Source organism: Protopterus annectens, chromosome 13.part0, assembly GCF_019279795.1.
Source record: "Protopterus annectens isolate FY-2018-M chromosome 13.part0, PAN1.0, whole genome shotgun sequence".
In the NCBI taxonomy this organism is placed as follows: Eukaryota; Metazoa; Chordata; order Ceratodontiformes; family Protopteridae; genus Protopterus; species Protopterus annectens.
In genome coordinates, this window is record NC_056747.1 from 614,786,263 (window position 1) to 614,813,720 (window position 27,458).

The 27,458-nt window shown below is 39.3% G+C and overlaps 2 protein-coding genes across 3 annotated transcripts in view; both read right to left on the reverse strand.

The window, feature by feature from the left end:
- The window catches only part of RAD51C (RAD51 paralog C), a 1,235,792-nt gene that overhangs the window by 918,896 nt on the left and 289,438 nt on the right, over nucleotides 1-27,458 (reverse strand). The window lies entirely within an intron of this gene.
- Nucleotides 1-27,458, reverse strand: part of IDH3G (isocitrate dehydrogenase (NAD(+)) 3 non-catalytic subunit gamma) — a 415,676-nt gene that overhangs the window by 170,678 nt on the left and 217,540 nt on the right. Inside the window, exons 6-7 of the mRNA XM_044055463.1 lie at nucleotides 24,837-24,939; nucleotides 12,322-12,468 (exon numbers count right to left, since the gene is read on the reverse strand). Of these exons, the coding sequence (XP_043911398.1) occupies nucleotides 12,322-12,468; nucleotides 24,837-24,939 (250 nt within the window). The remainder of the gene's footprint in view (nucleotides 1-12,321; nucleotides 12,469-24,836; nucleotides 24,940-27,458) is intronic.

Genomic DNA, 27,458 nt, shown 5'->3' on the forward strand with positions numbered 1-27,458 from the left:
TGCCGCATGCCTGGCATTTAGCCACATATATAACGCCTTTGGAGTTGCAATTAAATTTACCCTTAATATTACACACATTATTCCTAATCACAAAGGAACTACCAGTATCAATATATTTACAATAAGGGCACGACCCACACAAACATTCCATGGCACCTCACACATAACCGTGTACGCTTTTCAAGAATACATTTAACATTACAGCCCTCTCTAAAGGTTAGTCTTGGCCGGTCTCCTACTTTCACCCTAATACATGTATATTCCTCCAGAATAGACTCATTCTTCATCAAAATCTTTCTCAAGTCCAAATCCATGCTGAATGGAATAATAAAGCTGGCAGTATAAGAAAACCTAGTACCAACAATACTTTTTTCCCCAAGGAATCAGTTTTCACTCACTCAAACAAAACAGGTGATAGCTCATTACTAAAATCATTAAAACTAGTTACATTCAAAATAGGTTAAAAATGCCCCGATAGTCTTTTACTGTGGACCTCAAATTAACTCTTCAACTAAACTCAAAGGGTACCCCCGTTTACAAAACAGTCTATAGAGTATTACACTCAATTAAAAAGTCTTCATCAAGAGAGGTCATCTATGCGGCTCAAATTAACTGACCTTTCACTACAGAACATTTCTGGTGGAAGGGATGGGAACTGGAAAAATGTAACAAAAAAAAGTGTTAGAATAAGTACTTTTCCTGAACATTTTTGCAATATACCTATTATTAGCCATAACCATTACCAACAAAACATCAAGAAAATAAATCATAATGGGAAGTGAATTTTAAGAAGAAAGAGGTGCTATTAATATATTCTAAAAAATCAGTAATTGCATCCACACCACCCTTCCAAATAATAAAAATATCATCCAAATAACGTGTGTACCAATATAGCTGGTCAAAAACTGATTAATTTTTCAATAAAAATTCATGTTCCTAATAAGCCAAAACCATATTTGGAAAACTGGCTCCTCATGGAATCCCCACTGCTACACCACCTTTTTGTAAATAAAAATTTCCTTCGAAAAAGATCAAGTTAGTAGTAAGAATACTCAATAACTCTTCATATAAATTAACATCGGACGGGTCAACTCCCTTCTGTAATAATAAATCAGACACCTATTGGATGCCCAAGTTATCGGGGATAACAGTATACAAATCCTTCACGTCAACAGTCAACAATACATGATTAAGGTGAAATTCTAAATTAATAGAGTCAAGGAAATTACATGAATCCCTACAAATCTGGGTTTCATATACCAAAAGCTTTTTAAACTTGTTGTCAACAAATTTCACACAAGCATAAGTAATAGAATTTCTACCATCCACTATAGGACGTAGCGGGGGTCATTCATGTCCTTATGGATTTTTGGAATACCAAACATAACAGGTGTTAAAGGGACTGGCATGTCTAAATAGTTGTACAAACTCAAATCAATAAGTTTATCAATAAGCAGGTCATTAAACTGTGACCTCACAAGCTGGTAAGCCCCATTAACTTGATTCAAAGACACTTGCTTATAATTATCTAAGTTGAAGACCTTAAACATCCTCTTTTTGTAGTCAAAACTATCCATAAAAACCAACCCCCCCACCCTTGATAGGTTTCATTTCCCTAACATCTTGTTCCTTCAAAAATGTTCACCTCTACATGAACTGTAAGACTTTTTAGGAATTATCTCGTTGTTTAACAATAACCTTATAACCATCTCACAAATCTTCCCAAATACTGAAAGGGTCGGATGAAGTGGCAGATTAAAAGTACTTGCAACCCTAAATTCATTACCAATATCTCCTCTATTAACCAATTAAAATACACAGATTCAACTTATGTAAAAAAAAATCTTAAGTCCAAAAGGGTACTAGGCAAGTCCACTCTCACATATGGAACAAATGTTAAACCTCTGGCTAAAGTTTCAATCAATCCAGGCTCAATATTAAGGCTAGAGTAATTATGAATCTTGAAATTGCCATCAAAATTAGTCACTAAAACAAAATTATTCTAGCAAAGGTCCAAGGGTGTCATCTCAAGAGGCGGTCTTCGTCTACTATTTGCATCAGCAGTTGAACTTCCGGGAATGCTGATTGTGTTGAGGACCAGTTGGTTCTTTCTGGACTTTTACTTGAGAAGTAGTAAAGATATAAAGGGGTGGCAGTCAGTACAGCAGCACCTGCAAGTCAATTCTACCTCTCGAGTGAATAACCAATCAAGTGTTCAGGATTTTCACACTCCTTCCAGGAAGAACCAACTGAACTCACGGGGTGGTCTTTTTACGCAAGATGAATCTATCTATATCAGGGGCTAACAGAGGAGATACTGGTAATGAGTTTAGGACTGCAAGTACTTTTAATCCGCCACCTCATCCGACCCTTTCAGTATTTGAGAAGATTTGTGAGATGGATATAAGGTCATTGTTAAACGACTGGCTAATTCCTAATAAGACTTACAATTTATGCAGAACTGAACATGATGCCCTTAAGTTTTACAAGGACCAAGATGTTAGACAAATGAAACTGGACAATGGCAGGGGGTTGGTTTTTATGCATAGTTTTGACTATAAAAACAGGATGTTTAAGTTCTTGGACTCTGATAATTATGAGTGAGTGTCTTTGAGTCAAGTTAATGGGGCTTACTAGCATGTGCGGTCACATTTTAACAACCTGTTTACAGATAAACATATTGATTTGAGTTTGTGCAACTATTTAGACATGTCAGCCCCTTTAACGCCTGTTATTTTTGGTATTCCAAAAATCCATAAGGACATGAATGACCCCCCAGCTACTTCCTATAGTGGATAGTAGAAATTCTATTACTTATGTTTGTACGAAATTTGTTGACAAGCTTAAAAAGCCTTTGATAGATGAATCCCAGAATTGTAGGATTTCATGGAATTTCCTTGAATGTACTGATAAATTTAGAATTTGATCCTAATCATGTATTGTTGACAGCTGGCGTGAAGGATTTATATACTGTTATCCCCCATAACTTAGGCATCCAATGGGTGTCTGATTTATTATTACAGAAGGGAGTTGACCCGTCAGATATTAATTTATATGAGGAGTTATTGAGCATTATTCCTACTAATAACTTTATCCTTGTTGAAGGGAATTTTTATTTACAAAAAAGTGGTGCAGCAATGGGGGTCTTCCTGCAGAGCCAATTTTGCAAATATGGTTATGGCTTATTAGGAACGTGAATGTTTAATGAAAAAGTTGTTGTTTTTTGACCATATATATTGGTACACACATTATTTGGACACTTTTTATTATTTGGAAGGGTAGTGTGGATGCCATTATTGATTTTTGTTTTTAGAATATATTAACAGCACCACTTCCATCTTGAAATTCACTTCCCATTTTGATTTAGAAGCTATTTCTTTTCTTGATGTTTTATTGGTGAAGGATAGGCGTAATAATAGGTATATTTTAAAGCTTTTCAGGAAAAGTACTTATTCTAATATTCTTTTTTTTTTTTTTTTTACATTTTTCTAGTTTCTATCCCTTCCACCAGAAATGTTCTTAGTGAAAGGAGAGTTAGTTCAGGCCGCAAGGACGACCTCTCTTGATGAAGACTTTTTAATTGAGTGTAATACTCTAAAGACTATGTTTTGTAAATGGGGGTACCCTTCGAGTTTAGTTGAAGAGTTAATTCAAGAGGTCCACAGTAAAAGACTATTGGGGCATTTTAAACCTATTCTGAATGCAACTAGTATTAATGATTTTAGTAAGGAGTTATCACTGGTTTTGTTTGACGAGGGTGAAAAAAATGATACCATGGAAGAAACGTATTGTTGATACTAGGTTTTCTTATACCAGCTTCATTACTCCATTCAGCATGAATTTATATGGACTCTTCAAGAAAGATTTTGATGAAAAACTGGTTTATTCTATAAGAAGATACATGTATTAGGGCCAAAGTAGGAGACTGGTCGAGACTAACCATTAGGAAAGGCCCTAATATTAAATGTATTCTCGAAAAGCTTACATGACTATGTGGGAGGTGCCCTGGAATGTTTAAGTGTGGGTAAGTGCCCTTATTGTAAATATGTTGATACAGGTAGTTCCTTTGTAGTTAGGAATAAGGTGTATAATATTAAGGGTAAATTTAACTGCAACTCCAAAGGAGTTATACATTTGGCTAAATGCCAGGCATGCAGAAGTTTTTATATAGGGAAAATGGAACGCAAATTTAAAGAACATTTGCAAGAACATCAATAGAGTATTGGTAAGATGAATTTGCATAATGCTTTAGCAAAACATATTTCCCTGAACCATGGCCATTGGTTTAAATATAAGATCATTGATCAAGGGATTAATGAAATAAGAGGTGGCTGTTGGACATTACAGTTAGAAAAAAGTAAACTTTTGTGGCAACTGATGTTGAATACCTATAGTTTCCTGGACTTAATGACTTTCATTCTATTTATTGTTTTCTAAAGCTTAAGGCTTTGGAAAGATATTTTATACACATACATTTTAACATACTGTATATAAAAATCAGTATGTATTTATTGACAATTCTTATTATTGTAGGTTACCTTTAGATGTCTTTAGTTACATTTGTGGTTAGTTTAGTAATGTCATTAATTTGTATCATATGACCTTTGTATTTTGTTATTTAAGTTGACTATTCTGGTTGTGATTTTATCTGATGAAGTCCCAGTTATTGTAGTGGACGAAAGTGCTAATCCTTTGATTAAAATTGTTACATCTGATTTGAGAGTTTTTTGCTCTTTGTCTGCACCATAAAGTACAGTTGTGTACACTTACCATAAATGTAGATGCTTGAGTGCATTCACTGTTGCAGTCATCACATTTGGGTTATCTGCTTGCAGTAGCCCTCAGTCGGCCTGATTAACAAAGTCTTGGGTCGTGTGTCAGTTGCTGTCTTCTTCCATGACGTCAGGGGGTATAAAACATGCAGCTGACGCCAGTGTGTCAGTTTTTCTTGCCCCAGATGTCAAGTGCCGCCTTAATGGGAAGCAATACAACATATGCACAGAAATATACAAGGATATACCTCCAATAAAAAAGCAAATACACCAAAAAGCTTTTAAGCAAAGTAAAGAATAGTAGAGGTATAGCAGAAGAAATTAGGGGGCTGGAGGGAGGGTAAACAGGACTGCAACAGTGAATACACTCGAACATCTACATTTATGGTAAGGGTACACAACTGTACTATGCCCTTCATGTTTCACTGTTGCAGTCATCACATTTGGGTAGATTCCCAAAGCTAAGGGTGGGAGGAGGAAGTCAGACAGCATTAGGACCAGCTATAAGACCCTGCAAGACTGCAGTGGCAAAGCCAGCTCTGGACTTCGAGAAAATTGGCAAATGGTAATGCTTGGTGAAGGTATGTACAGAACTGCAGGTAGCGGCTTCTAGGGTGTCCCTGGGTAGGAACACCTCTGAGGAAGACTGTAGAGGTAGATGCAGCCCTGGTTGAATGGGGTCTGATTCCCTGTGGGATAGGTTTTCCATGGTGCTTGTAGCAGAAAGGAATGCAATGGCCTATCCATTTAGAAATGGTTTGCTTTGAGATAGCCTTCCCCTCTGCCCCTGCAGCAAATGTCACCAGCAGTTGTTCAATTTCCTTTGAGATTTAGTCCTGTCCAAGTACAATCTAAGTTGTCTGTGCACATCTAAGGAGTGGAGTATCCGTTCCCCTTTGTTCTGTGGATTGGGAAAGAAGGCTGGCAAATGAATGGACTGATTGAGAGCCACACTGGATACCACCGTGGGCATGAAGGAGGGATTGGTTCTGACGGACACCCTGTCTGCATGAAAGATGATAAAAGGCTCCACAGCCATAAGGGCCTGTAAGGCTCCACAGCCATAAGGGCCTTTAAGGCTCCACAGCCATAAGGGCCTGTAAGGCTCCACAGCCATAAGGGCCTGTAATTCAGATACCATTCTTTTTGAAGTGATTGCTAAAAGAAAAGCCATTTTCCAATAAAGGAATTTTAAATCTGCACTAGCAGCTGGCTCGAAAGGAGGAAGAGTGGGTTTCTCCAATACAAAGTTAAGGTCCCAGGCTGGAGTTGGGGCTCTCCTGGGTGGTCTTAAACTTTTTGGCCCCTCCGAGGAACTGCTTGAGCAGTGGATGCGAGAAGAGGGGAGGTTCTGTGTTATAATGAGCTGAAATGGCTGATGCGTGAATTCTGATGGAGGAAAAAAAGTCCCTTGTGAAGAATCTCATTTTAAGTATTGTAAAATCAGAGGTAAGTTGGGCGCTGCTGTGCTCATCCCTTGAGACTGGTTCCAGGCACAGAATATTTTCCATTTTTCAGCATAAGATTTTCTAGTAGTAGGCCTCCTTGCCTCTAAAATGATATCCATCACTGGTTTACTGAGGAATGGTAAGGGAGAGATTAGGTAATTAGCCAGGCTGCTAGGTACAGGGTTTGAAGCTGGGGGTGCAGAATCTGATTCTCCTGTTGAGACAACAAGTTAGGCGTCAGAGGCAGGTGTCATGGGACTAACAGTAACACTGCGCAAGAGGGGGTACCAGTGTTGGCATGGCCAGTCTGGTGCAATCAATATCGTCCTTGGTTTGTCCTGTTTGACCTTTAACAGTACTTTGGAAAGGAGAGGCAGAGGAGGAAAGGCATAAACCGTTTTTTCCAGCTGAAGGACAGGGCATCCACTTTCCAAGCCTGTTTGTGGGGAGTCCTTGTGCAAAATTTGTCCAACTGGTATTTCTGAGGGGAGGCAAACAGGTCTATATCTGGGCTCCCCCATATCTTTGTCAACATGTTGAAAATCTTTGGTTCCAGTTTCCACTCGTGTGGGTCCATGAGGTTTCTGCTTAGTCCGTCTGCCAGTGTATTTAGTTTTTCTGGCAGGAACTGAGCTTGTAGATGCACTTGGTAGCTCAAGGCTGTGTTCCACAATGCCATGGCCTGTCTGCAGAGGGGGTAAGAATGGATACCCCCCCTGCTTGTTTATGTACCACATAACAGTGGTGTTGTCCATCTTTACCATTAACTGTCCTGGAAGAATGTGGTCCTTGAAGGCTGTCAGCGCATTCTGGATGGCTAACAATTCTTTTTGATTGATATGCAGATGCATTTGACTTGGGTTCCATTTGCCCTGAATGCACTTCCCTGCCAGGTGAGCCCCCCATGTATAGTCTGATGAGTCTGTTGTTAGGGTTTGGGCGACAGGGGGTAGAGTGAATGGTAGTCCCTTGTTTAGGTGGAAAGCCTCTGCCCACCAAAGAAATTCCAGGCGTAGACAAGGTATGATAGGAATCATTGCTTCTAGATCCTGAGAATGTTGACACCATAGACTTTTTAGATACCACTGTAGCTTCTTCATATGCAGTCTTGCATATGGAATTAGAAGAATGCAGGAGGCCATGAACCCCAAGGCTTGCAATATTTGGCTTGCAGATAACAGAGTTTTTGTGGCCACTAGTTTGAAGTAGGCTGTCAGATGAATTTGTTTCTCTAGCATGAGGAAAGCCATCTGGGAAGTTGTATTCAAGCTTGCTCCCAGGAATATAATTTGTTGAAAGGGTACCAGGTGCGATTTCATTTCGTTTACAGTGTACCCCAGACAAGTTAGCACCCTTTGTACAAAAGCCAGATGATTCAAAAGTATGCCCTGGCTTTCTGCCTGAATTAGACAATCGTTCAGGTATGGGTATATTTGAATATTTCTTTGCCTGCAAAATGTAATGACTGGAGCTAGGCACTTTGTGAATACCCTGGGCGCAGTAGATAAGCCAAAGGGCAGTGCAGAGAACTAATAGTGCTTGTAGCCTGCTTTGAAGCATAGGTATCTTCTGCAAGATTCCCTGATTGGGATGAATAGGTATGCTTCCTTTAGAGTGTTGCCATCCAGGCATTTTTTCCTAGCATAGGAGGCAATTGGTGAAGAGTCAGCATCTTGAATTTTGGAATCACCAAAAAGGTGTTTAGAGTAGACAGGTCCAGGATAGGACACCATGAATTGTCTTTTCTGGGTACCAGGAAAACACTTGAGTAGAAACATTGCCCTTGTTCCTCTTCTGGTACAGTTTGAATAGCCTTTATGCTTAAAAGAGAGAGTACTTGCTTTTGAGCCTCTGCCCACTGATTTGGGGGTAGACCTGGCCAACTATTTGGGGTTGGTAACGAGTGTAAGTGAAATCTGTATCCTTGGGACACTATATTTAAAATCCATTTGTCCTGGGTAATGAGTTCCCAGTTTTTGGCCTGCAGACCAATCTTTCCCCCTAAAGGAGCAGTCAGTCGAGAAGAATTTGGAAGTTTTAAAGTCAAGTCATTGAGACAGCTTTCCATAGGAGGGAGTCTTACTACTCCCAGACTTGGAAGCGAAAGCCCCCCACTGCTTAGTCTTGTGCGTACCCTGGGACTGAAACCTGGTGCTTCTGCTGGGTCTGGGTTTGGATTGAGAAAGCCTGGAAGAGGCAGGAAAGGACCAATTCTTAGAGGGCCAATGCCTACTACATCTTGGAGGCTGAACTTGTAAGACATCTTTAACAGTTTGCATAGATTTAGCTTTATCTTCCATCTTTTTAAGAACTTCCTCTGCTTTGTTGCCAAACAGGCGGTCCTGATTTAAGGGAGCATCCAACAATTCAGCTTTAACATGATTAGGCAAAGATTGCTCCTTAATCCAAGCATGCCTTCTAAGTACAGACCCAGTGACAGCAGCCCTGCAAGAGGCTTTGAATGAATCAAACCCACATTGCAAAGTATGTTTTCCAACCTGTTCAAAAGAATGCAGTAAATCCTGTAAATCCTTATTTTCAGCACAGTCAGGAATCAACATAATTTTCCGTTTAAACAATCCAATAATATGATGTTGATAATTTAACATATGAAACTGACAGTTTAAGGCCCTAATGGCCAAGGCTGCAGAAGTGTATACCTTCTTACCCCATCTATCCAGCGCCCTGGAGTCTCTATTAGAAGGGGTAGGATTTTTGGCAGTAGAAGCCTTAATGACTTTGGGTCCCTGTGAAATAGTCTCAGGATCCGCAATAGGATTTTTAAAAAGGAACTTGTGAGAATCAGGAACCCTGTAATATCTACCAGGTTTTCTGGGAGCAGGAGGCAAAGAATCAGGGGCCAAACTAGATTCCGAAAAGGCATCATCAACAATGTCTAATACAGGAGGGATCGCTAAAGGCCTATGTTGAGGTAGGAGTAAGAAGTCCCTAAGCCACTTTTTCAAATCAGAGAAATCCTGGCTTTCCCAGTGGAAATGCTCCCTTAGAGTATGCAAGGTTTCATCAAAAGAGAAAACCTCTGGAGGGAAAGCAGAGGGAATAGAGTCATCTGCATCAGAATCCTCATAAGTAGATAAGGGTAAATCCAGGTCATCAGAAGAAACAGAAATATCAGAATACTGGTCCGAAGATTCATAAGCACATTCAGTTCTAGGTCTCTTAGAAGAAGATGGCTGGCTTCCCCTGATTAAAGTTATAAGGTCTTCAGCCATTCTTATCATTTGTTTTTTAGGCATAAAGACCTGAGCATGCGGCCTGGGCGTCAGTTTTCTAGGCATGGTTTGAGTTTTTAGGCCTTAAAGAAGGTGGCAGCGTCAGTTTAATATGCAAGTCCGTAGGCCTGAATACATCCTCAGAAGCCGTTGCCTGTGCAGCGGCTCCAGATCCATCCAAGGTAGAGACATCCGCATGTTCCACAGTTGAAGCATCTCGCAGCATACAAATGGGTCTCAGTAGATGCCTGCGAATCAGAAGTAGTGGGTATCAGGGGCTGCAAAAGCACCTCACTGAGGACCGGCGAACTGGCAACTGGCTTAGGAAAAGCATTGTCAGCAGCTTTGGACCTAGGCGGCCTGTCTCTGTCTTTATCTTTGTTTTTTTTTTGGGAATGCCGGTAGTCGGATGGCTTACTGACGACATATCTGGATAATTGAACTGAGAACCAAAATATTTAGAGGCGTAAATATACAGACGACGGATAGTGCGTTGGTTAAATAAGGCACAAAATTGACAGCAAGGTATGTCGTGGTCAGGGCCTAGGCAAGGAATACAGTATGAATGAAAATCTTTGTGAGGTATTTGCTTTCCACAAGAAATGCAATTATTAACTTTTACTGACATTGGTAAGGAGCAAGAAAAAGCTTCCCCAATGGGGTACTTAGCTTTAGTTGAAGACTTCGGTTCTGAAACTCGAAAACGAAAATTTCAGGAGTCAGCCAACTGGCACTTGCGAACTGCTTCTTCTTCAGGCACTGCACGGGAAGAAAGACTGATGCAATGGCATTGGCTGCATGTTTTATACTCCTGACGACCCGACATCACGGAAGAAGAGACAGCAACCGATGCAGGATCCAAGACTTTGTTAATCAGGCCGACTGAGTGCTACTGCAAGCAGATAACCCAAATGTGATGACTGCAACAGTGAAACACATAGAACATTATTTGTTTTACTTGGTTTCTCAAGATAAGGAGATTCAGCATGGGAGGAGAGCACGTTTCACAGCCTCCACCTTCATATATTAAATTCAGAGGGTCTTATCCAACTTTCCTGTATCCCTCCATATCAGAACATTAACAAACCGAGGGTGGTCAGCAAACACCCTGTGCCCTCTGTCAGAAGGGAATACTTGCAGGATGAAAAAGTGGCCAGTTCCTGGGAAAGCCGAGCAACTGGTCTATAGGTTTTTGGAACCTAACTCTCTTCTGAAGGTAAATCGGCCTCCAAAGAAAAGTTTTTCTTCAGACTCACTGGGTTCTATTTTGTCAGGAGTAGTGAACACCTAGACGTCTCCTCAATTAACTATTTCTGCAGGTGAAAAAAAGTTATCAATAGAGATTTTATGGAGACCTGTGTAGATTTGTTTCCCCAGAAGTACAGAATAAAGGGCCATCATTTTCCTGTGCTTGTAAATTCAAAAGATGGTGCCAAAAAGCAAAAAAGAAAGTCAAGATAAAGAAGTCTTTTAGCCCTGAAGTCCAAATTAGTCCAGAGGACCATTTGACCTGTCTGACAATATCAGTGACACTTCAGCACTTACATTTATTGATTAAATCATAAGTGAAGAATGACAACATGGGCATTTTGGAAAAACGTTACACAAGTGTGTCCACTGATGAAGACCTACCTCTCTCCTATTACTGTGTTTTCCTGCGCTTATGTCAGCATTGCTCTTACAACAAAAAATGGCATGTGCTTCCTTTAAGACTGATACTTCAACTTCACATCATTCTTTGATCATCTTTCCTACTTTCTGTTTAAAACCATCCCCAGTGTCTCACACCAGTTTAATAATATTCCCACACATGAATGAGATAGTGCACTATCTCAAGACTGACGAGCCCAAGTCCCATTTCCTGGAAAATATATGCAACTGCAAATCTATGCTTGCTAGTGGCAAATAGTCAAATGAACCACTGAGCCCTATGTCTACGATGGGCAAACTGGCATCAGCCACTGAATTCCTACCCTTCCCTACCTGGCTCCTCAAGCACCTGTATCTCTACTCAAACACAGCCCATCTAGGTCACAGTCAGGGATTTACCTCTGTATGTCATGGAACTAGAGAAGCACAAATTTCAACAGCAAAATAATCTATAATCTATCAGTGAGATCCCTCCTATGAATTCAGGAGATGAAGAACTGAGAAAGGAAGGTTGGCATCACTCAGTTAAGGACACATTCTGATGCCGTAAGTGACCAATGGATAGCAGAAGAAAAGACAAACAGGGTGACTGTTGAAAAGTGAGGCTTTGAGAACCGTTTGGTGACTAAAATGTCATTTTGTGGAGATTTCCCTGCTGGAAAATCCCATTAGAAATACTGTGCAGTGCCACTTCATTTTGAAAAGTCTCTGTGTGTGACTCATGATTTATGGATCCCACTGATGGGGAAATTTTGTCAAAAAAAGTCACCTCACTCCAAATCAAGCTAAATCCTGGAGTTGATATTAGTAGTGGTAGTATAAGGGGAGCAGCTCTTGCATCTGCATTGGGGGCTGCAGAGGGCTTTGTCTCCCAGTCCCAAAAATGTTAAACCTGTATCAAAACTTTGACTACTGAAACTTAACCTAAAGTCTGCTTGATTTTTTTTCATTAACAGAGGTAGGTAGTTGATACAGTATTGTGTTGCACCCAAAAGAGATGATACTAAATATTATAGCAGCAAGGGCCAAACATTTTGAGTTCATTGGAGTTTTGTCATTTCTACAACTAATATGTGGGTACTTTTGGAAAAGGATGAATATGCAGTGGTGTACATGTGTGGGTATGTATTTACATACTCATACACTCATATATCTGTAACTTAAGTCTGAGTATTTGCAATCAAATCACTTATCAAAACTGCACACAGTTTTACTTACAGTTTCAAAGACAGCATAATTGTTCCCATAGTTGGCTCCTGGTACAAGCCCTGGACCTCCAACCAAGCCAGCACACACATTATTAACAACATTTCCATACAGATTAGGCATCACCATGACATCAAACTGCTGAGGTCGTGAAACCAGCTGTGGAGTGGAGCACACAAGTTCTTGTTAGGAAAAATGTATTGTTAAAGTCACCAGCCAAATGATGGACAACAACACAACAGAACACAATAGTTAAAAACAAGTATTTACTAAAACAGCAAACGCTTACAAAACTTTTAAGCAGGCTAGACTCCTGGAATAACAACTCAAAGGGTAGAGACCAAGAAAACTGCTAAACATTGCCATTTTGTTCAGTAGTGATCAAGTCCTTTGTTAGTATCAAAATAGTATATTGATATGTAATTCCACTAAATGCAAGGAATTAAGATGGAAAACCAGGCAAACCATCCAAAGCACAAAGTATGAAGAAAGTACAGTTGTGTAGATAACTTACCTTAACTGCAGATTTTCAAGCAGATCAAAGCTGCAAGCCCATGGCCAGTCCGAACATCACAGTCTTCTACAATCCCCAACTGGCAGACATCCTTCACTATCAGACGTCAGGATCTCAGTGGTATATGGGTACATCGGCTGGCATCATCTTCAGGTCTTTCTTGTAAAAGGTACCAGAGTCTGATGTTCTTCAAGCAGAGCATTACATACCCTACTGACTCTACTGACAACAGATAGCCCTGAGCTAAGGCAGCAGGGAATTGAGGGGCAGTGGGTGATGAGTAGGTAAGACACCCACCTCAACCTCAGAGCAGAAGACAAGAGGGGCAGAGGGAATGGGTACAAGCAATACTGATCTACTCAAATATCTATAATTAGGGTAATTTATCTACACAACTGTATTGTTCGTTGTAGTAATGTGTTGCTCTACTGAGTCTTGGGAAGATTCCTAAAGTTTCTTTATTAGGGAGGTTAGACAGACGTTTGGTCCAAGGACAGCAGACTCTGCAAAATGGCAGGGGCAAACCTGGCTGTAGCTCTAGATATGGCATCAAGATAGTAATGTTTTCTGAAATGTGTACAGAGGGCCAAATGGCTGCTTCTATGATGGTCTGTGTAGGAGTCCTTTTAGAAATGCTGTGTGTAGGCTCTGACTCTGCCATAAATCTGTTTACCATGCTGAGACTAACAAAACAGAATACAGCTAGCAATCCATTTTGAAATGGTCTGTTTCTACCAACAAGTAGATCTGTTAGGAAATAGAATCTTGGCTGTCTGCATACATCTAGAGGAAATATTCCCTCAACTTTGTTCTGAGGACTAGGGAGGAATACAGGGATATGAACAATCTGATGTAGAAAGAGCTCTGTCAACACTTGGCCCATCTTAATTCTAAACCATGATGTAAAGTGTTACATCTATAATGGCTAAAAGAATGGAAAATGTGATGACATAATTAATACATATGGACCAATGTGGTTTTGTTGAGTGGAGCTAAGCCTATGACAACATTAACAGAACAATGATGATCCAAAGGGAAGCAGAATGTAAAGAAAATACTGCTATTTGTAGGTCTTGTTGCAGAGAAAACATTAAATAGAGTAAGCTATGATTTTATGAGTAGGGCAATGGAAGCATTTGCATTTCCTGACACAATAATAAATTTAATTAGAAAGGTATATGAGGGATCAAAGGCAAACATGAAAGTGGGAGGGTTCCTCTCTAAGTTGCATCTTAGCAGAGAAAGGCAGGGGTATCCCCTTTCCCCTTTATTTGCATTACATTTAGAACCACTGGCAAAAAACATAAGGGACTCAGAAATTCAAGGATATAATTAGTACAATGTTCAAGAAAAGCTGCCATTATTTTGCACCTGATGGAACCAGAAAAAGACATCTCAGTGTTGTGGAATATTCTGAGACAGTTACCTTTATTTTGGGGATATAAAATTAATGAAGATAAAACAAAAACTATAGCTATAAACTGTATTCACACATGAAATGGTCCAGCAATACCCATATTTTTATGGATATGATAAAATGAAGGACTTGGAGGAGTATGGATTAAAAAGATTTTGGTTATGGCAGATAACGATATGTGGGACGAGACTAAACAGAAGAGAATACAAAAACTGTGAAACTGAAAGCTCTTGCCTGTGGATATGGATAACAAGATACAAGCAGTAAAATATTTAAAGTCCTTTTAGTTTTATACACAGGTCATAGTTTTATCAATTACAGGAGAAGTTGTGGACAGTAGTCAATACACAGTTGAAGGATTTAATTTGGGAGGGGAAGAGGGCAAGTGTTAAGTGGGATAAGCTGATCCTCCCAAACAAGCAAGGAGGTTTAGGATTACCTGACTTGAAGGGATATTTCAGAGCTACAGAGTTAAGGCTCTTGTATATAACACAAGCAAAAAGCTACATTTCAAAATGGAAAGTGATGATGATGAAGCAGAAGGCAATTCAAAAAAAAAGGGAATAGTATTCTAGATACAGATCCTTCAGGAGAATAACAGCCATACAGAAGAGTAGCAGAAAGTATACCAAGAGCTAGGCCAACATAGGAATGGAGAAATAAGATTCTGCCAGTAGGCATGACTGCAATTAGGGGTACAGAGAATAGACAAGAGGAAACTGGAATTCATTGGAGGAATCTGGCAAAGGAACCAAGGTACTGGGAATAAATAATTTGACAGGAAAGGTAAAAAAAAATAGTTAAGAAGCCATTGAGACATTTGGATTGCAAGCTGGTGAGCTGGCGATTGCCTTCCCTATTAGGGACTGATACAAAAATACAGAAGAGAAAGGGATAGGGGAATCCTAAATGAAAGACATGAACACTGGCTGAGTTTCAACTGAATCTAGAACAGAAGCTGCTCTTAAAAAAGAGATAATTAGTAGGAGATATAAAAGTACTCCACAATAACTATAAGAATCAATCAGAAGAGGTCACCAAAAATTGGAGAGCGACATTAGATATGCAACAAATACAACCAACAAACCAAATGGCCAGTAAAATAAAAGACTTAAATATCTTAGCACCTCTGCTAACAAGCCTTCAAGAGAAAAAAACAATACACTGAAACACATTTTATAATACCCCCAATAAACAAAGCGATCAAACCATTCATTAATCAACCAATAAAAAGCTGCAATTAACTTAAAGCAGTGCCTTCTAATTTTCTTTACTAGAAAGGCTCACCCAGACTCTGTTAGACTTTGCTGTGAGGGAAAGATTAGTTTGCTTTTTATTTGTTGTAGTTTGTATTACTTTATTGCCTTTTTCTATTTTGAATACTGTGATTTGTTTTCTTTACCTTGTGTTTTACTTGTATTCTGCTTTTAACTACATATTAAAACTTGAAAAGAGACCACAGCTCTGTCTTGCGAGTCAGGCAGAAATTTTTTTCCCCACCCTTCCACCCGGTTAACTGTTGTGTTCTTAAACACCACTGTCCTTCGTTGCCTGCCCCTTATGTTAATTTGACCATATATCTCATTTCCTCTCTGCTTTTCCTGGCTTGTGTGAGTAAGTGCAAAATTATCATTTTGTGAAATCACAACTGTGGTGGTGGTGTTGCGGTAGCGTTGTCGCCTCATAGCAAGACATTGTCCGGTTCAATTCTCAGCTAGAGCGTCTTCTGTGTGGAGGCATACGTGAATGGGGGCGTGCCTTCGTTGAAGGTTGTGCATCAGGGCTGGTAACCCGGTATGTAAAAATCCACTACCAATCATTAGCGGACCGGAGTTCCGCTGTGGCGACCCCTAAGCCGAAAGACACAAACAAAACTCCCCTTCAACTATTTAAACTTATTGGCCATCCCACTGTATTCCATAGTACTAGAATACAAAAGTGACTACCCCCTTTCAATCTATCTTGCTGTTTTAAAAATAGTGACTCTCCACTAAAACTTAACTTTTTAGACAGGTAAAACTTAAGTTACCCACTTTCACATCTAACTCTAGTGCACACTGCACCGTTTACAATAAACCATTTTTTTTCATCTTACCTTTAAGCATCCCTGTGACGAGCACTTGCTCTAAAACCTGCTGGAAAGCACTAGGAAGCCATAAACTGAAACAAGCACTCAACTTTCCTTGTTAATAAAGAGAAATTAATTGTAGGCACTAAACAGCCTATAACTGCAAAACACCTTGCTAAGGTAAGGGAAAACAGCTCTTGTACTTTACAAAAAAAAAAACAACAAACCAGGTATGTCTAAGTGTCAGCTTCCAGTGATTTCTCCTGTCCACCTGGTGAATCTGGGCATACTGGGGCAATGCAGCAATTGCCTCATGTACACAGACAACCCTCTCCTCCTACCACACAACACTACAACCTGCTAGAGATGCACTTACATAGCAAAACTGGAAGCAAAGCTCTCTCCACCAAAGATTGTGCTAGACAGTCAAGAGGAGAAGGTTAACACCTGCACTACACCTCAAGCAGCACATAGTCCTTCTAAACCCACACCATCAACACCCTCACATAGCAACACTAAACCCTCATATGCGGAGGCTCTTAACAGTAACCTGCCCAAGCAACAAGGACCTCCGAAGGTGAAACGCAAACAAACACCAATCACAACCAAAGTGTCACATAGCTCACAACACCAGTGTGCCACCCAATAACAGCCCCTAAGGCAAGACAACGTACCAAACACTTTAGTCACAGGTGACTCTACAGTCAGGCACACTGATGACCCACTCACCAGGCTGAACAAGGAGAAAATTACAGTCAGCTATGTGCCAGGATCCGCCACATAATGCATTCACTGACGTCACTCCACAACAAGTACAAATATGACTGTCATTGGCCCTGTTGGAGTGAAAGACTTGAGACGTACCTCCCTGGACGACATGGAAGAGCTCTCGGATCATGTGGCCCAGGCAGGTATGACCCTAGCCCCGAGTAGAATCCTGTCTTCACCCAGAATGATACCACAGTACAAGGACAAAATGACTGACTTCAACAATTGGTTAAGCTTCTGGTGTCATTCAAAGGGGATCCAGTATCTGCCTGAGACAACACGATCGACACACCACGATGCTTTGCCAGAGATGGTCTGCACCTGTCGCCCCTGGGATTCAGGTTACTGGCTATGGCTCTTGCCACCCCTATAGTGCCTTTTGTAGGCAAAGTTCAAAGGACAAAACCACCACCGTAAGAGGTACAAGCATGCAAAATCTTAAAGTAATGCTACTCCATGCTAGAAGTCTAAACCTCAAAATGCACTCTCTCGGGACACTCCTAAAAATGGAGAACATCGATATCTGTGCAGTAACTGAGACCTGGTTCAAGGCTCCAGAGAGCACCCCTGCAATACCAGGCTACAACTCTTACCACACTTTTCGGCCACAAAATCAGGACCGAAACACTAAAGGCAGAGGAGTATCCATATTCACCAAGGATATTCACAATACCAGGCTAGTTGCCCAACATAATCCGTCTGAAATTCTCCAGGTGCAACTAACACTAGGTAAGACTGCAATCCAAATTGTAGCTTGCTACAGATCCCCCCATCATGCCCCAAGATTCTCACTACATTTTTCTAAGCATACTGAAAAATATTATGATACAACCAAACACTCTAATAATGGGTAATTTGAACTACCCTGCCATTAACTGGGAAAACTACTGATGTACCAACACCTTTGCCCAACAGTTCTTGGAATTCATAAATTCCAATGCCCTGGATCAACTAATCCATAGTCCCATCAGGGGCTCTAATATCCTACACCTGGTCATTACCAACATGGGAAATTGATGCTCCACACCTATGGTCACCCCCTCGTTGGCCAGGTCTGACCATAAGCTAATCACCCTTGACATCCACATCCCTCCTCCACCCCCAGTAAGGAAACCTCCGTAAAAAACTTCTTCAAAGCCAACTTCATGCTACTCAAGTCAGAAGTGACAAACTTCAGGACACCCATGCAGACGGGAACTGAAAGTTTGACTGCTGAATCCTACACTGAGGCACTGTACGATCACATCCACTCATGCATGAATTGTGCCATCCCAAATAGAACCAAGTCGCTCTCCTCCAAAAAAAGGAAGCCAATCTAGTGGTCTCCTGCCATAAACAAACTTTATAACAAAAGGAAGAAACTGTTGCAGAAGAGAGGAAAATCCAAGGATGCAAATAACTCCCTTACCAGCCTCAGTAAGAAGCTAAGATCCCTCATAAAATCCTCCAAAGCTAGTTATGAAAATAAAACTGCCAAAGATTCCAAACACAACCACAAGGCATTCTTTAGCTGTCAAGAATCTAAATGGCAATGCTCATATCTACTCTGAGCCACAACAGAATGGCATTAAATATACTGATCCCAAGGATATTGCCAATATCCTGGCAGATCAATTCAGTGCCAACTTCACTCCCCTCTCACCCCCTAAAGGGCCCATCTCAATACTGAAAGATTGTCAAATTCTGGTAATAATGGCCACACAGGTAAAAAACACTCTCCAAAGTTAAGGATACAGCATCCATGGGACCAGATGACATACCGGGCTGTGTACTACATGAACTACAAAATGAACTGGCACCTCACCTAAGTGTCATGTTTAATCATAGCCTCACCTCAGGCTTCGTGCCCACTGAGTGGCACGCAGGTACAGTTATCCCACTCCACAAGGGGGGAATCCACCTTGGATCCTGGAAACTACTGCCCCCCATCATTCTGACGAGCCTGATCTGCAAGACCATGGAATGTATTACCATAGAACTTATAAATAAAGACATTGGGAACCTTCAAACACTGGACCCCACCCCACTCTAGGTTCATGAAGGGCCGATCTTGTCTCCTGAACCTGACTGACTTCTTCGAATCAGTCTCCAGAGCTGTAGACGAGGGTAAGGCTATCCACACAGCCTATCTGGACCTCACTAACGCCTTCGAAACCACCCCCTACTCTGGAATCATAGATAAACTTACTAAGATGGGCACTAATCCCTACGTCACTCAATGGGTTGCCAACTGGCTTACTGACAGAACCCACACTGTAAAAGTAGCCGACTCCAAATCCAGCTCCAGACAAGTGGAGTACCTCAGGGTTCAGTCCTGGGACCGCTCTTGTTTGGCATCTACTTCTCTGAAGTACAGGTCAACACTAAGGGACTCTGGCCAACAAAGTTTGCGGATGACTGCAAAATGGGAGCCTTTTGAACCCCCAAATGATGTGGATATTCAACAAAAGGGCTTTAAAGAAACAGTTGCTTGGTGCCAGAGCGATGGGCTCAAGCTCAGTGCGAAGAAATGCATAGTTATCCCCTTTGGGAAAAAACATGTACCTGTGAATTACCACATAGGTGGCAGTACACTAAACACAGAAAGAGTGATAAGAGACTTAGGGACACAGGTGGACAGTGGTCTCACCTTCAATAACCACATCACCACAACAGTCAGGAAATCCTTCTATGTGGCACACCTCATCACTAAGGCCTTTTCATCCAGAAAAAAGGAGGTCATTGTCCCACTGTACTCATCCCTCATTAGACCCATTAAAAAATATAACGCCCCATTTGGTAAGTACCTCTCAAGACATCTGCAACAACTGGAAAGGCCACAGAAATACCTCACTAAAAGAATCACAGGGCTAAAGCAGATGCCCTATGCTGACCGTCTAAAAGAAATTCCAGCTATACTCTGTCACATATAGTCTACTCAGAGGCAATCTCTGCTTAACATACAAGGCCATGTCAAACCCAGAGCTGTTGGACATGCTACACTTAAAGAAATCCCAATCCCTCAGAGTCACATGCTCCAGGGATCTAAACCTTGTCATCACAATGAACAAAACATGCTGGAGAGATAGGTTCCTGACCCAAAGACTCCAAATACTCTGGAATAGACTGCCCATACATGTCAAGCAGAGCGCCTCTTTGGCCTCTTCAAAAGGAACCTTGACGATTGGATGGGAGATAGGAAATTCACCCCGGGGATCACGTCAGTCACCCTGCTAGACAGGGGTCCAGGGAAGTAAATATTGTGGGAAGAAACAGCCAGCAAATTGTTATGGCTAAGCTTGTATAGACTCTAAGGCCGATAGCCTAGTACCAACCTATGAACCTAATTACGCTCAAGGTTCAAACCTGAAGGTGACAAAGTTTCAGACTTCAAAATGTATATTGTTTCTTTATAATGACATTTCTTTTTCAATTCAATCACATTATAACCTACTACTTTTTCCAAAATAATACTTTTAAGGCAGCTGGGATCCTCCCCATGGCACAATAAATAATGACCTGCTATAGGGCTTTCAACTCTCTTATATATACAGCTAAAGCTAAGAATTATTGGATTGTTATGGAAGTTAAAAGCCTCTATACTAATAGAGGTCATTTTTTGGGTGTAGAGGCAGTACATCATTTTTTAGGAGCTAGCCCTTTAGTTATGTTGTACAGTTATTGTATTTCAGTTTAACACAACTATTTTGAATTTAATAAGGAAATATTACATCAACTTAAGGGGACGGTGATGGGTGCATTGTTTTCCCCAATGTATGCAAATCTTTTTATGGGCTTATTTAAGTTAGACATGTATATAAGCTAGATTTTTATAAAAGGTTTGTAATTAAATACTTTAGATTTACTGATGACTTAATTTTTGTGTGAAGATGGAGAAATGTTTGTTGGCGATTTAAGAAATGATTTGCAGAATAATAATTTTAATATAAAATTTGATGGGGTTCTATCTGGCTTGAAAGTGTTTTTTTCTGGATATTGAATTAGAGGGGATAGTAGGAGAAAATATTCTAACTAGAGTTCACAGAAAATTTCCAAACATTAATCATGTTTTGGATGGGAAAAGCTGTAATCCATCTCATTTCATGAACTCTTTGCCTTATAGTGAACTCTTAAGAATTTCTAGGCTCTGTAATACAGTAAATATATCAATGGATGAATTGAGTAAGAATTGTAGTCATTTTTTTACAAAGGGGATTTGATCTGTCCATCTTAGAAAGCTTTGAATCGGCAGTTTGGGATGGCCCAACAGCTGAATAGTGAAGATAGTTATAACAGTAACTATAAAATGGTGTGGCATAATAATAACAATGCTCAGATGATATTCAAAAGGTTTATTTTGTTACTACATATATTTTAACGGATGGGATTTTTGATGTTAAGTATTATTGAGGCTATTTAGTGAAGTGTAAAATCTTAAAGGACATTTTACCTAAACAACCTGCCTTGCCACTAAACAGGGGCTGAAGCATAAAGGACATGATAGTGCACAGTTCTTTTACAGTTCCCAGTACTGAATTAAGGGTAGATCCCGTTTTTTTTTTTTTGGTACCTTTCCCTGTTGGAACTGTTCTGTTTGCAAGTATATAGCCCCTTTTTTGATAAAATGAATTATGTTAAATATGTGCCTAGGCAATTTTTTAGCTGCAATAGTGTAGGTGTTATTTATGCATTGAGATGCTCCTGTAGTCTTTTCTTATACTGGAGAAACTAAGCGTTGTTTTAGGGTAAGACTGCAGGAGCATCTTAGAGACATTAAATATAAGACAGATGAAAGCCCTATAGCAGTTCATTATTTATTGTGTCATGGGGGGGATCCCGGTTGCCTTAAAAGTACTATTTTGAAAAAAGTATTTTATAATATGGTTGAACTGAAAAAGAAATTGCATTATAAAGAAACAATATACATTCTGAAGTTTGGAACTTTGTCACCATCAGGTTTGAACTGAGTGCAACTGGAAGGTGTTGCTTTAAATTAAGTGCAGCTTTTTATTGGTTGACTAATGAATGGTTTGATTGCTTTTTTTATTGTGGTATTATAAAATGTGTTTCAGTGTATTTTTTTATCTCTTGAAGGCTTGTTAGCCGACACGCTAAGATATTAAAGTCTTTTATTTTACTGGCAGTTTGGTATGTTGGTTGTATGTGTTGGTTTTCCTTTTTTGGTAGTTTGTTACATTAGATATGCAATTCACAAAGAAACAGTGGGAGGACATATGTATGGCTCCAAAATAAGCAACAAAGTATAGAAGATTTAGAAATTTTGCCTGGAGTTATTTGCATAGATACTTTTATACCCCAAGCAGACTCCAAATAAATTTTTCTTAAGAAGATGGTAAATGTTGGAGGGGTGGGTGAGGAAGAAAAAGTTACTGGGAACACATCTTTTGGCAGTGCAATGAGTCAGCAGACTTTAAAAAGTCCCTACAGAGTACTCTGTCAGGAATACTGGGTTAGCAAATGAGTTTAACAAAATAATTTTTTTGAGCTGGCATACAAGATCTGAATTGTGTAGAAGTGGTAAGGCCTTATTAAGTTTAATTCTTCTGGCTGCCAAAAAAGCAATTACTATAAAATGGAAATCAAAATGTAAACCAACTACACAAAGCAATGAATATTGTAACAGACATAAAAGAACAGGAAGTGCATCTTTAAAAAAGGGTAGGTGTAAATTGCATAAGAAAAATGGGAACTGAGGGAACAATACATGCAGAAAAATGTTTTGAAAAAGGGTTTAAGGGAAGGCAGGAAATGAACAATGTTATAATGCTGTTTAAATTATACATCACATATATTGTTATATATCCTATAATGTTTGTAAATGTGTTTATTACTTTTACATAAATATTAGTGTGCCTAGGTCTACATGCTTGCTACTCCTGCTCAAGATTTGTATAGTCACACCCACAAAAACTTCACTCTGCAGCATTGTCATTTCTGCAACAAGATTTCTAAACTACTTATAGTCAAGATGCTAAATGTTGTCTTCCTAATTGTTAATCAGCTTTGAGCAGAGGTGCAATACTCATCATCTCCATGGTAGCCCTTCTATGGCCACATAAGGCATGTTTCTGAATCCTGGGGGATACTGGTATTTATTTCATCTGCTAAACTGATTACAGAAGCTTAAATTTCCCTCCATGGTTTTAACACCTCTGCTCTGGTTCCAGTCTGTCCTTGTTTTATGGTGCACTTTTTTCATTTTCTCTGCTACCTTGAAGGGTTCTTGCCATGTAACATTGCTTCCTATTTTAAAATCTGTGTCTACAATTTTTATGATATATCCTCTGTTTGATCATTCTGTCCTGTACACATGTTACTTAATTAATGGCACGACAGTTTTTCATCTATCCTGCAAGTTAATGAAGTGTGCTATCATACTTAAAAATGTTTCCTTGTTTTCTTCCTCCAAAGTTTTTTTTTTTCCATGTCCAGTAATCGTCTATGATGTCTATCACACAGTAACTAAAATGAGGTGAAATCTTGTTGAGGCATGGGGCACTTCAATCACAGCAAAAATGAGATAGGAAAGTAAATGATCCATTTCTTCCCATTGTGTTTTTTTCTTTATCACAGACTTCACAGCTGTATTAAAATGTTCCACTACCCATCTGTTTGAGGGTGGTACACTGACATTCTTAACTGAGTCACTTTGAAACACTGTCAAATTTTGCGAATTAACCTGGGAATAAAAAGGGTTCCAATTAGTATGTCTTTGAGAATTCCTATCAGGAGAAAATTAACATTAGCTTTCTAGCAACTGACTTACGATTTTGTTTTGCATTGGTACTGCTTCAGGAAACTTTGCAGCATACTCAACAGTAACTGCAAGGTACTGGTAGCCATTATTAGACTTTACGAATGGGTCTATGAGATACACGGCTACCTGCTCAAATGGGACTTCAATAAGTGGCAACAATGTCATCAGACTTCTTAAATCAAGATGGGTGCTGTCGTTTGACATTCTTGGTAAGCTGCACAGTTCCCAATTTCCTACATTATAATTAGGATGTAAAATCTAGCTATAAATTCTAGCTTTGATTTTGTCCATCCCTATGTATCCACCCAAAATACATCTACATGCCAGTTTCATCAAAAACGTCCAAAAAAACTTTCTGGAATTAACATTTCATACACTAGTCTGTCTGCCCTGCATAGCAATTCATTCCTCAACTTAAAATACGGGTATGGGATGGGGGCAATTTACACATCATTTTCTTCTTCTATTCTGGCTATGTTTCCTCTGGTCCTACTTAAAGTATCATCTTCCCACTATGCTTTCATAAAATATTCACTGTAAATTTGCCAAGGTAAGAAAACATTCGTCTGTGTATTCATGTCAAGTAGAGGACAAAGCCTCTTCATCTAGGAATAGAATGTAGATGCTTATTTTAGTCCTTCCACTACAAAAGACAACTCATGACAGCAATTTTCTTCTAACTTTTGTTTTGTCAATTCCTGTAGTTTTGTCATAGTATCTGCTGTCTCCAAGTACCAGCACTTTGTACTATGATGTTCACTGTATTCTTAAATTTTTACCTCCTCCTACATTTCAGTTACTGGCTATTCAAGTCTGAGGTGTGGGTATTAACACTTCCCTGCTATACCTCATCATTCACTTATACAATTGTTTAAACATATGATTAACACAATGAAGTTTCCCTTATGAATTGCTGGTACATTACAGGACAAAATCTGAAGCAGGTTGTGGGGAATCGCTGTGATTACAAACACACAAAATTTGCATGCATTAAAAACTGCACCTGCATAGTAGTGTTGTCTACAATCATGTTGTCAAAAGTAATATCTGGGTAGCCAGCTGCCACTTCTTTGCAGCAATGGAGGAACAAACCGTCACCAAGCTTCCTAAAAAACACAAATCAAAGATGTTAGGGTAAGAACACACCAGCACTGTATCTGTAGTTAAATAGCATTCATTAAGAAAGGAACATGCTCTATGGTATTTTGCCAAATGACAGCATTACACTGATATAAAGAACATGACAGATTCAGTCTAAATGATAGTGAATAGTACCACATAGTTAAGGTTTGTAACCCTGCATCTTTAAATGTCCTGCAAACAGCAAATATATGTAAAATACCCAGCCACAGAGATTAGTATACAAGCAATTTTCTTAAGTAGAAATTCCTCATAAGCTATAAATCAGCAGACTTCTGGGTGTTCCAAAAGGAAATTCAAATAAAGAAAAGCTGTGGAAGGGTAACACAAAGTACAACATAAGCATTTAATAGAAGCCACAAAACAAAGAAGAACAACCAGAAAATCAAAACATATCAACGGCTGGCAAACAAACAGAAAGCCCACAGCGGACATTCGTACAAAACGTTTATTCACTCAAAAATGTTATAAACCACTATAAAATCCACATTTAAAAACCAATAGGTGTAACAGACCACAGTAAAATATACATGTAAGAAAGATAACCGCTTTCATCCTGGATGCCCCAAGACATCATCAGATAGAAAAAATTCAAGATTAACTGTTGAAATAATTCACACAAAATTCCTAACAAATCACATGGGAGACATTTAAACCTAATTAAAGGAACCCTGGTACAAGAATAAAAAATGCCTCACATCTAAAATATATAAATCCAACTTTAAATCTAAAAGGGTTGTTAACAATTCTCAACGCACCCAATATAAGATATTTATATAAAAAAGTTAACCACATTATAAAAGGTACATTTTGCACCAATCGTCAACCAAAATATAAAAATGCATGTTAAAGAATCCATTTAACAATATACATTAGACCCTAAATACAAAATTATACCAGCATAATCTGCCAAGTTTAAATACATAAAAATCCCATTCTAATGATCAATAAGACAGAACAGAAGAAACAATATTTAAAACTATACTAATAAAAAAAAGGGAAATTCCATCAGAAAACGATGTTATTTAAACATCACAGTGGTGCTAAAAAACAATGGGAAAAAATATATATGTGTACAATTCATCTTTGCATTGCCTTCTTTTTCAATAAGCATGCTATATTACAATCATTTACACCTGGCAACTTGAAGGCATCAAAAGTAAGTTGCCAGTACAACTCCCTTACTTCCAGTTGCAATGTCCAGGCACCCCTCCCCCATTTATTTGTTTGAACCTGTTCTATTACAGTAAATCTAAACTCACGCTTTGGGTTCAAAGAAAGATGTTTTGTGAGTACATTACTAGTTTTTCCCTTCTTAATTTCATACAAATGCTTGTAAACTCTTTCCTTCAAGGTACGCTCTGTTTTACCTACTCAAAAGTAGTAACATCCTTATCATAAAGCAACGTAGACCACCCCTTTAGTCTGACAATTAAATTTTCCCCAAGAAGAATAGGACTTACCCTAATCATAAATGTATTACCCTCACTAATACATTTACGGTAATGGCAATACCCACACTTTCATATCAATCCTTAAATCATAACTGACAGAATGTTGGGCAGACCTCTCTAAAATATCTTTAATACTATTACCTTTTCTATAGACTATCATAGGTCATTCACCTAAATTTTAAACAAGTATCTATCTGTATCTTCTCCCAAGGATAGACCAATTCTTCTCCAGTACCCATTTAATAACGTTACTGTTCATGTTAAATGTACTGATAAATGAACTTTTATAGGGACAAGGATTAGATTCCAAAGTTTTTTTTTTCTTTTCCTTCACTCACCCAATGTTCCAAAGACAATATGGGCACAAATACTTTATTTTTCCTTTTCTCCATAACCTCCTTCATCAAACTCTCATCTATCTCTCACCATTATTCTAGCCTGCACCTGACACAGCAAAACAGCAGCAAAAGAAGGCCATAGTTAAGTGGCAATATGTGAGGGCGGCTGTGATGATTACCAAGGATGAGGAGAACTATGGAGGGCATTTTTCTTAATAGGGGTTACCCAAAACCTTTTACTGAGAGTTTGATGGAGGAGATTATGGAGAAAAGTTGCGCCCATATTATCTTTGCAACATCTGATGGGTTAACGGAAAGAAAACACTTTGGAATTGAATCCTTGTCCCTATAAAAACTAATTTATTAGTACATTTAACATGAACAGTAACATTATTAAAGGACAATAACAGGATTCCATTATTAAACGCTCAACTTCTCTGTCCTTTTTCTCCCTATTGACCGTCCCTGCTATGAATAAATAACAATACATCATTTAAAACATTTTAAATCGGCTGCTTCTATCCACTAGTATAGTACTTTACTGTACACTGTGGTGGTTTCACTTTCAAAAAACTTTTATCCCACCCTGGAAAAGTTTGCTGCAGTCTCCAATTCACTGATGTCATCAATGCCAATGAATACAGGTTGTTTTCTGGTCGATTCCTGCCCCAAGCTAACATCACCACGACCATC